General features: G+C 60.1%; 1 protein-coding gene across 1 annotated transcript; it reads left to right on the forward strand.

The window, feature by feature from the left end:
• Positions 1–568: 568 nt before the first annotated feature.
• On the forward strand, positions 569–11,332 carry QSOX1 (quiescin sulfhydryl oxidase 1). The gene is made up of 12 exons (XM_064454514.1): positions 569–866; positions 3,079–3,179; positions 4,525–4,573; positions 4,740–4,842; positions 5,632–5,722; positions 5,958–6,103; positions 6,550–6,684; positions 6,881–7,010; positions 8,968–9,090; positions 9,206–9,350; positions 9,483–9,662; positions 10,045–11,332. Exons 1-12 carry the CDS (start codon positions 608–610, stop codon positions 10,767–10,769), a joined length of 2,187 nt encoding a protein of 728 aa, XP_064310584.1. The 5' UTR covers positions 569–607; the 3' UTR covers positions 10,770–11,332.
• Positions 11,333–14,585: the final 3,253 nt, after the last annotated feature.

The following is a 14,585-nucleotide window of genomic DNA, read 5'->3' on the forward strand; positions in this document are numbered from 1 at the left end:
TCTGTCCAGGGAGCCAGTGATGTGGGTGTGTGTGTGAGCGATGGCGCGGCGGGGCTGGCGGGCTGTGTTTCTTTGGGTGGAGGAGCTGGATTTTGTGGCCTCATTGTGGCCTTCTGCCCATCTGCCTTTGGGTCAGATGCTGCTTTTGCACCTTAAAAAGGATTCAAGGAATTTGGGCATCCCTGTTGCGCATCCCTGGCAGCATTGGGGCAAGGACAGCCGGTGTCCCGTGGGACGGGGCTGCTGGCGGATGTCGGGGTGTCTGACCAGGGTGGTGCCCTCAGGGGTGACTGTAATGGCGGCACTGCAGGTTTTCGGCCTGAATCAGCCGATCTTGCCTTTTATCAGAACTTTATCATTTTTCGGCTATCTGACCCCTCGCGGGAGGGTAGCGCTGCCTGATGCGGGAGGGGGACGTCTGGGGCACCCCCGCGGTGTGGGGGTGTCGGGGGGATGTGGGGGTACTGCGGCGTGCGCCGCTGCGCGCCCGACAGGGGGCGCCGCAATGCGGGCCATTTTAGCCCCGCCCCGTCCCCGCCCATGTGGGCGGGGCGATCGGGCGGCCGTAAAGGCGGCGGGCGGGCGGCGGCGGGCGGCCTGGCGGGCGATGTGGCGGCGGCGGCGGCGGGGCGGCGGCGGGGGGCGCGGGTGGCCGGCGGCCGTCCTGCTGCTGGCGTTGTCCTTGCCGGCGGCGCGGCCCCGCGGGCTGTACTCGGCCACTGATCCGGTGGAGCTGCTGGGGAGCGGGGCGGAGGGGCGGCTGCTGGGCTCCCCCAGCGCCTGGGCGGTTGAGTTCTTCGCCTCCTGGTGCGGGCACTGCGTCCACTTCGCGCCCACATGGCGGGCCCTGGCCCAGGATATCCGCGGTGAGTCCCCGGCCCGGCTGCCCACCCCTGCCCTGCGCCCTGCTTCCCCCCTTCCCGGCATCCCCGCCCGATCCCCCCCAGCAGCGCCCCAAACCCTCCCTCTGCCTTTGCCCTCGTTTTCCTTCCTGCATCCCTATCTCTGTCTTTTCCCAGTAGCACCCCATTTAATCCCCTCTATCTCCGCCCCTGTGTTGTCATCAGCACCCTTAAATCCCCCTTACATCCTTCTCTATTCTCCTATCAGTACCCCTAAATCCTCCCTGTGCCTCTGCCCCCCCATCAGCGCTCCTAAATCCCTCCTGCATCCTTGTCCCACCATCCTCCTCTCCATTAGCACTCTTAAATCCTCCCTGCATCCTTGGTCCCATCAGCATCCTTGTGTTCCCTCTGCACCCTCCCCATCAACACCCCTCAATCTTCTCTGCCTTATCCTCCATCAGCACCCCTAAATCCGCCTGCCCCAGTCTCCCTGGAGCACCGGCCTAGTGGAAAGGCCCGGCTCCCTCCCATGATGCCCAGCCTCCCCCCCCCCCCCCCCCCCCCGCCCCCAACGGCTAGGCCTGGCTTAGCAGCATCCCTGGAGCCCCTTTGGCTGGGAGAAGCTCAGGCTAGCCCGCCGCAGGCATGGGGGGGGTCCCACTGACGGCCCCCAGATGCTCCCTTAGTCCTGCTCTTCCCCAGTGCCGGTAGGGAGAGACTGGCAAGGTGCTGGGGCTGGGTGCTGATCCCAGCTGGTTTGTTCCCGGCTTTGACCTTGGCGCCTCGCCTGGCTGGTGCCCAGCCTGGCTTGGGGACCCTCATGCCCCACTGATGGGCCCCTCATCCCGCCAGGGCTTGTCCTGCCTCCCCCAGCATCCCGGGTGTGCATGGCTTCTCCCTGTTATTGCACTAATTGATATAGCATGGTCGCTGCCGGGTGAGTCAGGGTGCTGGCTGGGGCAAGCATCCCGTCCCTCCGAGGGGATGCCGTCAGCGCTCCCCAACGGGGCAGGATGTGAGGAATGGGGTGTGCGCCTGGGCCCTGCGGGGGAACGCTGGCTCTCCTGGCCCCTTTCCAATATAGGGCTCCCTCAGGGCTCCCTACTTCGGAAGCTGGACCACAGATGGGGTGCCCATGGAGGCAGGGTGAGAAAGCCACCCCGGTGCCACTCAGCATCATTGCTGCTGTTCCCACGGGTGGATTTTCACAGGAGTGGGCTGGACAGGGATGATGCAAATGCCGGGGTGACCTGTGGGCACCACATGCCGATGAGTCCAGGAACGTGCCTGGCTCCCTGCAGCAGGGCTTGGCGCTGGTCCTCCTGTGCCACTGCTGCCAGGGCAGTGGGAAGTGGCTCGTCTGCCCCATCATCTGCAACACAGGATGGTCCCAGGGGGTCCCCATCTCCTGCAGGCTCCTGCCTGGGGCAGCGCGGGCTGCATCTGTGTGCTGGCCCTGCGTCCCTCCCCATCCTGCTGAAAGAAGAGACTGAGCATTCTCCAGCTTGTGTCCTTTACACTAAAAGGAAGCCATTTCAGAGCTTTTTATCTCCATTTTGCTGCTGGCTTTCACAGCCCACTGCTTGATATGCCTCCATGCCCCCTTTTCTTCATCTCTGTTTACGCCAGGGACCTGCTGGTCTTCCCTGGGGAGGTGGTAGAGGAGAGTCACAGAGGGGGAGCGGATGCTCGGCACCTGGGCAGCCTCTGCCACAGTGCCCCGGCTACTGGTTTTGGGTTGTTCCCTTTCAGTTATCAAATGTGCCCTTGTTCTGGGGTGAGACAAGCTGGAGCCCATGTCCTTACTCTCCCCCAGCCACGGTTAACCACCCCTTCCCTTTTCCCAGCGGTGTCTTCCCGCTGGGGCAGAGGCTGGGCAGGCAGAACCAGACAGGCAGGCAGCCGCGGGCAGAGCTGCCTGCACTCCAACGCCAGCCAGCGAGGGCAGGGCGTGCAAAGCCTGGTGCCGCCTCTCACAGCTTTCCACTTGCTCCTGCCATCCAAAAAGTAGGGCACCAAATACCAGCACGGACCACGGCTTTAGGTATTTGGGGCATAGAAACCATCAGTTGGTCTCCTGCGAGGGGCGAGCTGTGAATTCGGGGCTGGGAGTAGCCATGCTGCCACCACAGCAGGAGATCCCTGCTGTCTCCGTAGCGGCTGTGGGGAGCGGGGCGGTTTTCAGGGCTGCAGAGGGGCTGAGCTGTGCTGACTGCATCCTCTGTCCACTCAGAGTGGAGGCCTGCAGTGATGCTGGCGGCCATCGACTGTGCCGACGAGGCCAACCAGCAAGTGTGCATCGATTTTGGGATAACTGGCTTCCCCACACTGAAGGTAAGGGCTGTGTGCGCTGGGCACTTGCCTGGTTTTACTGTGTTTTGCTATTTGGCCTGTCCCTCTCTTGCTTAATCAGATCAACAGTGCTATTGCACTAAAATATTCCCTTTGGGGCTCTTCAGGCTAAAGCCATTTCACCCTTCCCCAAAACATAGCTGTGGCCAGGCTGCACCCAGTGCAACTGCTGGGTGATGTAGCAACAAGGAGGGGGAAAACCAAAATGCTGTTTCATGGTGAAACATAGAGGCCAGATCTCTTCTAGGACAGGGGAGAATCCAAAACCTGAGTTGGAAGGACCTGGGAAAGGCTGCTGGAGGGTAGAGCACGGTTGCAGGTGCAGGTTTTGGAGGAGGGCACAGGGGTGCTGCAGGAGGCCACACAGGTTTCTCCTGGGAGCCTCCTGTGGCAGCTGGCGAGGTGCCGTCCCTCCTCCTGGGCCCATGCCCGGCCCCTTAGCTGTGTCAATACACCATTTCGCAGCATTTCCCACTGCAAACAGAGCCTCACTCCAACACAAGCATTAAAGCCAAAGTACTCCAGGTGCAGGCAGCGAAAGCCAGGGTCGCCTTGAGATGAAAAAGGGTGGGATAAGGATTTCATTAGACAGGCCCTCAGTCCCGGCTTATAGGCTCAGCCCAAGGTGGGCTCAGATTTGGGGCTTTGCCAGGCAGGTTGGCTTGTGCCCCAACCCTGCCCTGGGGTCTCACTGAGCACCCACTGCCTGAGCACCTGCTGCTCGTGGGACATTGACCAAAACACCTCCTGGGGCAGGGAGGCATGCTGATGTGGCCATGCCAGGAAGTCACTTGCTTTGCATCTCCTGTCCCTGCCAAACACCTTTTGCAAACAGCCCACACTCCCAGCCCAGCCTGCAAAGCAAACACCTGTCTGACGCAACCTGGTTTTGCTGCTCCGGCTGTACCGTGGGCACTGGAGCCACGGTGGGAGGCCAGGAGTGGAGAGAAAAAAACCCTTCTCATGCTTTGTGAGAGCTCTGGAGCAGGGAGACAGCAGTTTGCAGGACCAGGAAGGTCCTGGCTGCCCACCTGGGACCCCTGGAGATGCCTGCCCTGCTGCCTACCAGCACTCAGCCCTCATCTGGGCATGGCTCCCAGCCCAAGCCTGTGTCTCTCCCGTCTGGGGATGCCCCGCAAGACGGGGACGTGGCTGGGAGCTCCCTCTGCAAGTGTCTGGTGTCAGTCAGCGTCCTGTAACATCGTGGGGAAACTGAGGCAGAGCTGGTCCAGGGGGAGCCTCTGCCTGCTGGGCTGCACTGCCTCCCAGTCCCACTCCAAACACTCACTCCAGTTTCCCCTTGTGTATGTTTTTTTTCCCATATCAGTTCTTCAGAGCTTTCAGCAAGAAGGCAGAGGATGGGATAAGGATTACCAGTGAGTATTCAGAACTACAGGGGTTTTTTTACCCCTGCTGCCTGGCACCCCTCATGCATTGGGACCTCGGAGAGCCCGAGGGGGCAGCTCGGAGTGGCTCCCCTTGGCTCAGCCCATGGGACCAGCTTCCCCAGGACTCACCCCTTGGCATCCTGTTCCCCTGCAGATCCTAGTGCCACCATTGAGGACCTGCGCCATGCCATCATCACCAACCTTGAGCAGAGCCAGGATGCCTGGCCGCCCGCCTGTCCTCCGCTAGAGCCAGCGAGGTAGGGGCAGCATGATGGTGGGGTGGCTCTGGTGGCCTCCATCCTACAGAGGGCAGGTTTCTGGGCAAATCCTGAGCCAAAAATGAGCATGGAGCAGCTGCTGCATCACCTACGTCCCAGGAAGATGCAGACGACCTGGGTAGGCTCAAGCCGTTTATGTGGCCCCGATGAGATGGGCCATGTTGTTGTATCTCCTGATGAATCTGCTCATGGGCCTTAATTAGAGGAAGCGGTGCCTGGCCTGGGAACGTGGCAGTGCAATCCCATGCTAAGTGAGGCTGCTGCTGTTAGCAGCTTTTTCCAGCCCCGAGAGAGGGTTTTCTTGATTCGGTACAAATTTGCTGGGATCTGAGTTGCTTTGCCGTACGCAGGCAGTTGCCCCACTGTGCCAGGGAGAGCTTTTGGCTTTCCCAAAGTGATGGTTGAGCTGTGCACAGCTTCAGGTCTCCAGTGCTTCTGTGTCCTAGCCAAAAAACCACCAGCCCTGTTCAAGTTTGTTACTGTTTTTCCCCCTGGGCAAACATGCAGCTCTCTCTTGGCCTGGCCTGCCCTGCCTGTGCTTTGTTTTCTGTCTCTTTGGCTGACCCCAGTGGTTTTTCTCAAAGCCTGTGAACCAGAGCAGAAAATTGGGCTGGAAACTTCAGCGGGGAGTAATTGCCCACTTGGTGGGCTGAACCCACGCCAGTGTCCCCAGCCGGGGGGCGACAAGGGCCGAGCTCTTTTGGGGCAGGAGGGCAGATCGTCTGGCTGGTGCTGGGGCAACCGCTGCCATTCTCTTCTCTCTTGCAGTGCGGAGGAGGTTCGTAGCTTCTTCCAGAGGAACAAGGACCAGTACCTGGTGCTGATCTTCGAGAAGAGTGACTCCTTTGTGGGCAGAGAGGTGGGTACAGTTGTATTTATCCCTCGTTTCTCTTGAGGCTCATGGCCCTGGTGCCAGATAATTTCTGGGTGCCTTTGGCAGGGAAGTTCTCTCCCAGCAGCCTCACTGGTTGGCTTGCACATCGCTTTGCAGACGTGAAGTGCTTTACAGGGTGCTAAACAGCCCTGCTGCATCCCTGGTGGGGCTGGGGGTCCTGTCACCCCCCTGCCTGACCCTGGGGCCACTGGGCTTGCAGGTGGCACTGGACATGCTGCAGTATGAGAATGTGGCAGTGAGGAGGGTGCTGAGCAGCGAGGAAGAGCTCGTGAAGAAGTTTGGTGTCACCACCTTCCCCTCTGGCTACCTGCTCCTCCGCAATGGCTCTTTCTCCCGCCTGCCTGTGTGAGTGTGGGACACTGCAGGGTGGGTCTGGGGACCCCGGCAGGGTGCCAGGCTTGTGCCCCATCAGCTCTCATTTCTAATTGTGGGATAGCTCATTAGGAAGGAGACAGTGGCTGGGTCAGGCAGGCTGCTGGGGGGCACTGAACAGAGCTGCCAGCTCTGCCTGGGTCTGGCAAAAGGGAAGGCAGCTTGTGACCGAGACATCCCTCTGCCACATCTGCCTGGAAGTAGCATGGCATGGCTGCCTGTGGCTCAGCTTTGCTCCAGGCTGCATGCCAGGATACCCACTGCTGGGGCAGGTGGAGAGTACAGACCACCCCGTGCTCGTTCCCAAGGTCCAAATTGCCCTTCTTGCTAAGCCTTTGATCTCCTTTGCTTTCTCTGTGGGGCCAAGGGGCTGTTTGGGAAGGAAGAGGGTCTTGCTCACAGCTTCTCCTTCCTTGCAGGCACATGGAGGCACGCTCCTTCTACACCTACTACCTGCGCATGCTCTCGGGTGTCACCCGTGGCTCCTACAAGCTGAACACAACCGTTAGCACTTCCAATGAGACCAACACGTCCCAACCGAAGCCTGCTGACCGGTCAGACCTCCCCCGCTTCATCATTCTGGGGGCTGTGGGAGGCCAGGGCTGGTGCAGGGAGGAGGTGCCATGGCCATGGGTGGGCAACAGGCTGGGACTGTGCCTTTCCCCTGGGAAAAACCCCAAATTGTGGCTGGGTCCCTGGGGGTGCAGATTAATGGGCTGATAGACCATCGTGTTGCGCTGCCCTCCCCAGCTCCAAGGTGTACACAGCCGACCTGGAGTCCACGCTGCACTACTCGCTGCGGGTGGAGGCTGCTCGCCCTGCTGTGCTGTCGGGAGCCCAGCTGGCCGCCTTCAAGTGCTACGTGGCTGTACTGGTGAAGGTGAGGAACTTTTGGCGTTGATAGGGGAACCATCCGTGCCTCCCCATAGCTATTTATAAGGTGAAATGCAAATGCAGGATGCAGACCGTGTCCAGCGCTCGATGCGAGCCCTGCATCCCGGTGCTTGGCACAGCACAGGGCTGTCCCTGTTCCCACAGTGCTCCAAACCCAGCCCAGAGTCCCAACGGGAGCAGGTGCCGGAGGTTTTCAGATGAGACCTGGGGGGTGCAGGTATCAGTGGGCAGAGCAGGCTCAGTGCTTGCAGGTGGTGGTGTGTTGGTAGTAGGTCTTTTCAGAAGAGACGCTGTCACGTGCCAGGGTGGCAGAGATGATCAGAGGGGTTTGTAACTCTGATCGCCTGACTTGGATGCTTGGCTCGGGTATCTATGCTCTGTGGGCTCCTTTTGATCATCCAGGAAAGGGACTCCTGCTCTGAGTCAGGCTCTGGAAGAGCCTAATTTAAAGGCTCCTTTTTTTTCCCCTCTCTGTTGGGCTTGGTGGAATTGAAGTGTGTAGGAGCTTTGAGCCAGCAGAAGCAGAGCAGTTTAATTTCCTGGTGCGATGGAGCGCTGCATTTGACTGAGGTTTCCACTGCTGGGGTTGCAGGAGCCCTGTCCCCATCTCCGTCCCTGTCTCAGCCTGGGCTCCTTGTCAGACCTTCTCCCAGCCATGCCTGCCCTCTTTGCTCCCTGCTTCATCACCCAGGGTCTCATGCTCACTTTGGACCTTGCGTAGCCCTCTCTGATGTGCGAGACACCCCTGCTCCCACCTCTGCCTGCTGTCCCCCAGGAAAGAGCTCTGAATGTGAACCAAATAAGGTGCAACAAATCTTAAGTCCTCAGCTTAGAGCTTCATGTGGCTCTTCCTCTGCTTGCCCCCAGCTATCCCTCTCAAGATTGGTTAACAAGAACCACAGGGTTAGGGAAATAGATCCCCTGTTGCACCAGTTCCCTGGCCAAGGGTATGAACTTGGCAGAGTGATGGGGAGCAGCAGTGGTTTTGTTTGATCAGCTTTTAATTCTTCCTGCAAACCTTCCCCTCACTGGCCGAGGACAAGCCGTAGCACCAGACCCGGCAAGGAGGTGAAGCTGCATCCCTGCTGTGGGCAGGAGGCAGTGGGGCGATGGGTGGTGGGTGCCAGCGCTTCCCCAAGGATGCTGAGCCAGCGCTGCCATTGCTGCGCTCATCCACGGGACGGAGCAGTGTCCCTAGGATTGCTGTCAGCCCAGCAGGGCTCAGGCTGGGGGAGCTCAGCCAGCAGGTCCCAGCCTTAACTGTTGCATTCCCAAGAGATATTTAGGCAAGGATAGGGAAAAAAAAAAACCTAAAATGGAAAGAAGCAGTGCCTGGAAAGCAGGGAGTTGTGCGGCAAAGCCTCCTGCTGAAGGAGCTGAGGGGACACACACCTCTGTTTTACAGCAGAAATGTCAGGCTGCAGATGAATTCCCCTGTGAATTTGGGGCTTTCTCTGTGATTCCCCACAGGCCAGGCAGAACAGCTCAGACTTAGAGAAATGCTCCTTCCTTTCACTTCCTTGTCACTTTTCCTGTGCATTGCTGGTCTCATCCTCCCTGTGGATCCACCCCTCTGTCTGTCCGTCCGTCAGTGGTACATGCTGGCAGGCTGCCCGCTCTCCCCAGAGCACCTGTGGTTTTAAAGTGCTGCTGCTAATCAGCTTTGCACTGACTTATGGTCAGAGTGGCTTTTTGCCTCCCTCAGACGGGGCTATGGTTGGGAGCCTGAACACACACGCGGGTGCCTCACCACTGTGCGGGGGACACGCCACAGCGCCCAGCCCCTTGGGGCCGGGCACCAAAACCTTGCTGGGACCGTGCTGCCGTAGGGGATGCTGATGCTGCCCAGTGTCCATCCCGGTGAGCTGGGGGTGCCGGTGGGCTGCCCTGCTGCTCCTGGGAGGGGGTGTCTCGGTTTCCTCACCCCTATCTCCCCCTTGCAGTACTTCCCCGGGCGCCCCTGTGTGCAGACCTACCTGCAGTCCCTGGACAGCTGGCTGAGGAACTGGACAGAGCCTGAGCTGCCCCGCAGTGTCTTGAAGGAGGCTGTGAAGAATAACAGAGATGTAAGGCACCCACAGGGACCCCGGGCCCTGCTTTCCTCTCCTCGCCCCTGCCCCTTTCTCCACCCCCCCAGCATTATCTGCCAGCTCAATCATGTTGTGTCCATCTGTCCTTCAGGCCTCCCACCCTGCTGTGCTCCCCACCAATGTGACCTGGGTGGGCTGCCAGGGCAGCGAACCCCACTTCCGTGGCTACCCCTGCGGGCTCTGGACTGTCTTCCACCTGCTGACCGTCCAGGCTGTCCAGAGTGGCCCCGACAAAGGTATCGGCATCCCCAGGTGGGCTCGGGGAGGGGTGTCTGGGTGGGCTGCTACCTTGGCCATGGGACTGTGGTGGTGGCACTGTGGGGTCTGGACTCACCCTCCCGTCCACACCTATCCTCTACCCCTGCCAGAGCTGCCACTGGAGGTGCTGAACACCATGCGCTGCTACGTCCGGCACTTCTTCGGCTGCCAGGAGTGCGCCCAACACTTTGAGGCCATGGCGGCTGAGTCCATGGACCAGGTGGCAGGCCGGGAGGAGGCTGTCCTCTGGCTCTGGTCCCACCACAACGAAGTCAACGCTCGCCTGGCGGGTAAGGGGCTATGGGGAGGGGAGCCAGGGAGGCTTCCCAAGAGAAAAGGGGAGGTGAGCTGGAGGAGCATCCCTCCTCCTGGATGGAGCTGGCCAAAAGGTGCAGCAGTAGACACATCCCATTGTCATCGTCCCCCATCACAGGCACAGCAGCTGGTCACACACCATCACATTGCCCTGGAAATGCATTTGGGTCTTACGTGCTCCCTGCAGGGAGCTTCCCAAAGCCACTGTGTACCCTCGGAGGACCCCTTCTCCTGAGATGGCTCCTCCAAATGTCCCCATCCCCAGCTGCTGGATGCTCCAGCTTGTTTATACCGCTACAGGGGGAGAGCTGCATCATGTGTCCCCTCTAACCCCTTTGCTGGCTCTGGTCCCTGCAGGAGGTGACACGGAGGACCCCAAGTTCCCCAAGCTGCAGTGGCCTCCACCGGACATGTGCCCCCAGTGCCACAAGGAGGAGCAGGGGGTGCACGCTTGGGATGAGCCGGCTGTGCTCACCTTCCTCAAGGCGCACTTCTCCCCGGACAACATCTACACGGACTATGCTGAGGCCGACCCCATCCCTGTGGCTGGGGAGGGGATGGGCATCAGGCTGGGCACTGAGGGCCCACGAGACAAGAGGGAGAAGGAGGAGGAAGAGGAGGAAAAGGAGATGGAGAGCGAGACGAAAGCTCCAGGGCGACCAGGCTCCCCTGAGCTGCGGCGCCCCAGCATTGTGCGGCTGAACCCCAAGCTGCGGGAGGTGGGTGAGGACATCGTGGACCTGGACTCCTTCAGCGAGCAGCACTTCAAGAGCCAGGCACTGCGAGCGGCGGCCAGCCGGCGCCGGCGGCTCAGCAAGCGGGACACCATTGCCCTGCCCCGGGATGTGGTGGGCCGGGAGCACCAGCGGGTTCCCGGTGTCCTAGTCCGGGAGGAGGAGGCTGGGGAGGGCATGCGGAAGAGCCCCTGGCTGCGGGTGCTCGGCTTGGGCTTCTCCCGCCTGGACATCAGCCTCTGTGTTGCCCTTTACTTCCTCTCTTCCATGTGCCTCCTGGGCATGTACACCTTCTTCCGCCTCCGCACCCGTGCCCGGAAAGGCCGTCCTGGCTTCCCTGTGGCCTGAGAGCGGTTGCAGGGGGGTCAGGGGTTTCCCCCAGGGTGGGTGGGCTGCTGAGCTGGGGCACCCCCGGGACAGCATTTTGTCCCCCAGCAGGAAGGAGTTTGGTGCCTCACCCCCAGGAGCCCTCACAGCAGTCGCCTCACCTGGGGTGAGGGGTGGAAGGCTCTTTTTGGGGAGAAGGTGGTGTCAGAGCATCCCCCTCTCAGGTTGCTGTGCCACGTTTTCGGGTGCGTGGGAGCTGGGCCGACAACAGCAGTTCGTGTCTCGGCACCCAGCTGCCCTCAGGAGCTCCCTGGCACTGGGCGGGTTTCAAACTGGGAAGCCCAGTCCCATGCTGGGGCGCAGCCCTTCGGGGTCAAACCACTAGTGGGGCCAGGAAGGTGGGGGTTTAGCCCCCAAAAAAAGTGGACGCTACTGGGCAGGGGGTGGCAGTCGTGTTCAGCTGCATTTTGTGTGTGTCCCCCTTTGAGATGTGGAGTGGGTCCCCCTGCCTTTCCTTGCCCCTCCCCGCACTGTTGCTCACTCTCTGCTTGTCTTAGTGGAATAAATTATTTTTGCCGACGCCAGCCCTGTTGTGTCGGCTGGTCCCTGTCGCATGGGTGCTCCGGGGCAGCACCTCCCCTCCCTGCAGTCACCCCACTGCCAGCTGTCCCCACTCTAGCCTCCCCAGTCATCACAGGAAGAGCACTGCCTTGGTTTAAATCCTTTAAATGGTTTTAATTGCTATTGTACATTTTCTCCTGCTTTTTGCTTCTGGGTGTGCTCCTGGCCAGCTCTGCCCTGTGCACCCAGCGCGTCCCCATGGTTGGGGTGGCTCATGGTTTGTGCTCAAGTGGGGTGATGGGGAGGGAGCCTGGAGGGGCTGGGAAAGCTGCTGGAAAAAAAATTGGCACAAGCCACAGAGCTGCAGTATGGTGCTGGCCATGCCCACGGTCCGGAGCAGGGAGACACGTGCAAGCAGCCCCGCATCCCCCAGGGACTGGGACCTCCATGGCCATGGGCGCCTGTCCCCGATTCTCTCTGCCCTTTTATCTTTGTTAGGAATCATTAAGGAAAATGGTTGTTTTCCAGAGCCAGGGCTGGGGCCATCTGCTCTCCCGGCGCTGCCTAAATCCCACTGTAACAAATTCATTGGGATTACGCTGCCCTCCCCTAATCCCGGCCCTTCCCCCCGCGTGGAGGATTTAAAAGGATTAGAGCCCGGCCGATAATAAACTTTATTAAGGGGGAGGGGGAGTGTCAATCCGATTTGGAGCCTTTTTCTTGATATCTTCACTTTGCCCAGGTGGGAGACAAGGGCCAGCAGGATGGGGAGGGAGGGTGGCTGGCTGCGCTGCTGCCCAGGCACTGGGAGCCCTGGCTCTTCTGCCCTTCCTCACCTGCCCTTGAAATAAATTTTCTTGCTCCATCTTTCTTTCTTCTTTGGTGTCTGTGCATGGTCACACCTCCACAGGACATGGGGCTGGCACCCCTGCCCTGCCACTGCAGGCCCACTTGGCCTTGCCAATGTTTCTTACCTGGGTCCTTAGGGGCCTCATCCGGCATGGAGGGGGGGGTCCGTCCCCCCAGCCAGGTGCAGCTCCTGCCCACTGCCAGGTGATGGATGGAGAAGGTCTTGTTGCCACAGCCCTGCAACCTCCTTGATTTCCCCGGTGGGGTTTATCCCCAACATCAATAACCCCGTGTGCCCCCTCCCTGTCAGCTGCTCCCCTGGGTGGGGCTGAGGGCTCATGATGAGGGGCTGCCCACCATTACCCCTGGCCTCAAAATATTTTCATGGGGCTCCTGAAGCTGGGTACAGGCTGGGGGCTGTGTTAGGGGGCATACAGTAGGTGGGTGCAGCGGGAGGGTGCAGGCGATTAGGGCTGGGGAGATGGGTGCTGGGGCAGGGGAAGAGGCAGCTGCCGGAAGGGGGTGAGCAGGCAGCTGCAGGCAGGGCTGCCCAGATTAGCATCCCCGACAGGCCCGCTGGGGAGATTTACAGGGCCGGGGAGCTAAAGCTGCCGCGCACGCAGGAAAAAGAGAGTCCAGTAAATTGACTTTCCGTAATCCTGTTTGGTGCAGTCCCAATCCTCCCAGCCCCGGCTCTCCTGGCCTGTGGCACTGAAGTGTGCCCCCCGCCCCCAGCACCTGGGCGCCCCCGGTGCAGGGCACAAATGGGCTGGTGCAGGCAGCAGTGCAGCAGGAGGCTGCTGCAAGGCTCAGTCCTGCCCTGGGAAGCACCCCCCACACCGTCCTGTCCCCCCATGGTGACTTTGGAGCAGGGTCCCACCCAAGCCCTGGCACACGAGTAGCATCAAACTATGCCATAGCCACACTCATGGGTGGAATGGGCTGTCCGGGGGGGGGGTGTCCACTCCAAGCCCCTCAAGATGACCTCCCCCATGGGGTTACCCCTTCCCAGCACTGTGGCAAGCTGGGGCGTCCCCTGGGCTAATTACCCAAATGGCCGCAGGCTGGCGTGAGGCGGCCGCTATTCCCTAATACAATTTACCCTCAAGTGCAATTTAATTTTCCACGAGGCCGGTGGCCGGTCCCCCGCACCCCCCGCACACCCAGCCACCCTCCCACCTCTTCAGCACTTGCTCCCTCCTGCCTCGCCCCTCTTCCCTTTCCCTCCTCGGTGCTGGCGAGAGCCTTTCTCCACCAGCATCTCCCCTCTGCCTGTGCTCAGGCCATAAAATCACTGGGGGTTCGCTTAACATCAATTAATTTTCAATTACAAGTAGCAATGCCCGGTTCGGCAGTGCCCGTGAGTGGAGAGGCTTTCTCCGGCTGCTGGTGAGTACCTGGGTCTCGCTATGCTTGTCCTCGCTCCAAGCCACCCCTGGCAATAAGGGTGTATGTGGGATGGGGCCGTGGGTAATTATTGGGGTAATTAGAGAAGTGGGGAGTGGTTGGGGCTGATGGCGGGCTGCGCACATGGGGGCTTGGGGTGCCACAGCCAGTGCTGCCCAGAGGGCAGGTGGCCCCACGCTGAAGGATGACTATGGCAGCTTTGGCTCCATAAGGACATCCCCGCCTCGGGCCGGGGAGCTGGTTTCATCATGCAAGGGCACTCTGGGTGCTGGACTGAGACCTGGCAAACTCACTGCATGGGTGGTATGAAGCCAGGCTCTCGGCTGAGCTCCCCAGCACCTCCAAACCCCCTCAGGCTTTGCTGATGGGGGAATCGGCTGCGCTCAGACCCCCAACAGGCAGGGCTCAGGTGTGGGTTTTCCTTGCACCCCTAATTCCACCTTGAAACACCCCTGTTGTAGCTGAGAACGATGCACCAACATCCCCACCAGTGACACAGTACCCTTGGTGTCCCCACTTCCTATATGTCCAGGGCTGGGGGCACATGATGGAAGGCTCTAGGGTTTACCTGCTTTTTTATTATTAATTAATACCAGTAGGGAGGGTGCAAGACCACCATCCCCACCTGTCTGCAGGTTTTCTGTCATTGCATCATGGTGCTGATGTCTTCATCGGGCTGCAGGGGGTTTGGGTGATGTGGAGGAGGGAGTGGAGCACAAGTGTGGGGCCAGGGTCCCCCCAAAACTGCTCTGGAAATACAAGCATCTGAAAATTGTGACATTCATGCTTTTGCAGGCTGGTCACCATTGATCCTTAGCCCTGTTTTAGCTTTGGGAAGAGGAGAAAACCTGGCGGGGGGGGGCGGGAATTGCACACCCATCATAAATAACCCTCCCTCCTTGGGCCCCACCAGGACCCGGCAGCATCTTGGGTGGCACAGAGGAGGTTTGCTGGGCCGGTAGCTTGTGCCCACCTCAACCACCCTCTCCTTCCTGTATGCCAGTGTACCAGGGTGCGCTG

Source organism: Phalacrocorax carbo, chromosome 6 (genome assembly GCF_963921805.1).
Source record: "Phalacrocorax carbo chromosome 6, bPhaCar2.1, whole genome shotgun sequence".
Taxonomy (NCBI): domain Eukaryota; kingdom Metazoa; phylum Chordata; class Aves; order Suliformes; family Phalacrocoracidae; genus Phalacrocorax; species Phalacrocorax carbo.

Coding starts and splice junctions, on each gene's coding strand:
- QSOX1 (XM_064454514.1), top strand. CDS start 608: ATGTGGCGGCGGCGGCGGCGGGGCGGCGGCGGGGGGCGCGGGTGGCCG. Junction 4,574..4,739: donor GGATGGGATAAGGATTACCA/GTGAGTATTCAG, acceptor GTTCCCCTGCAG/ATCCTAGTGCCACCATTGAG. Junction 5,723..5,957: donor ACTCCTTTGTGGGCAGAGAG/GTGGGTACAGTT, acceptor CTGGGCTTGCAG/GTGGCACTGGACATGCTGCA.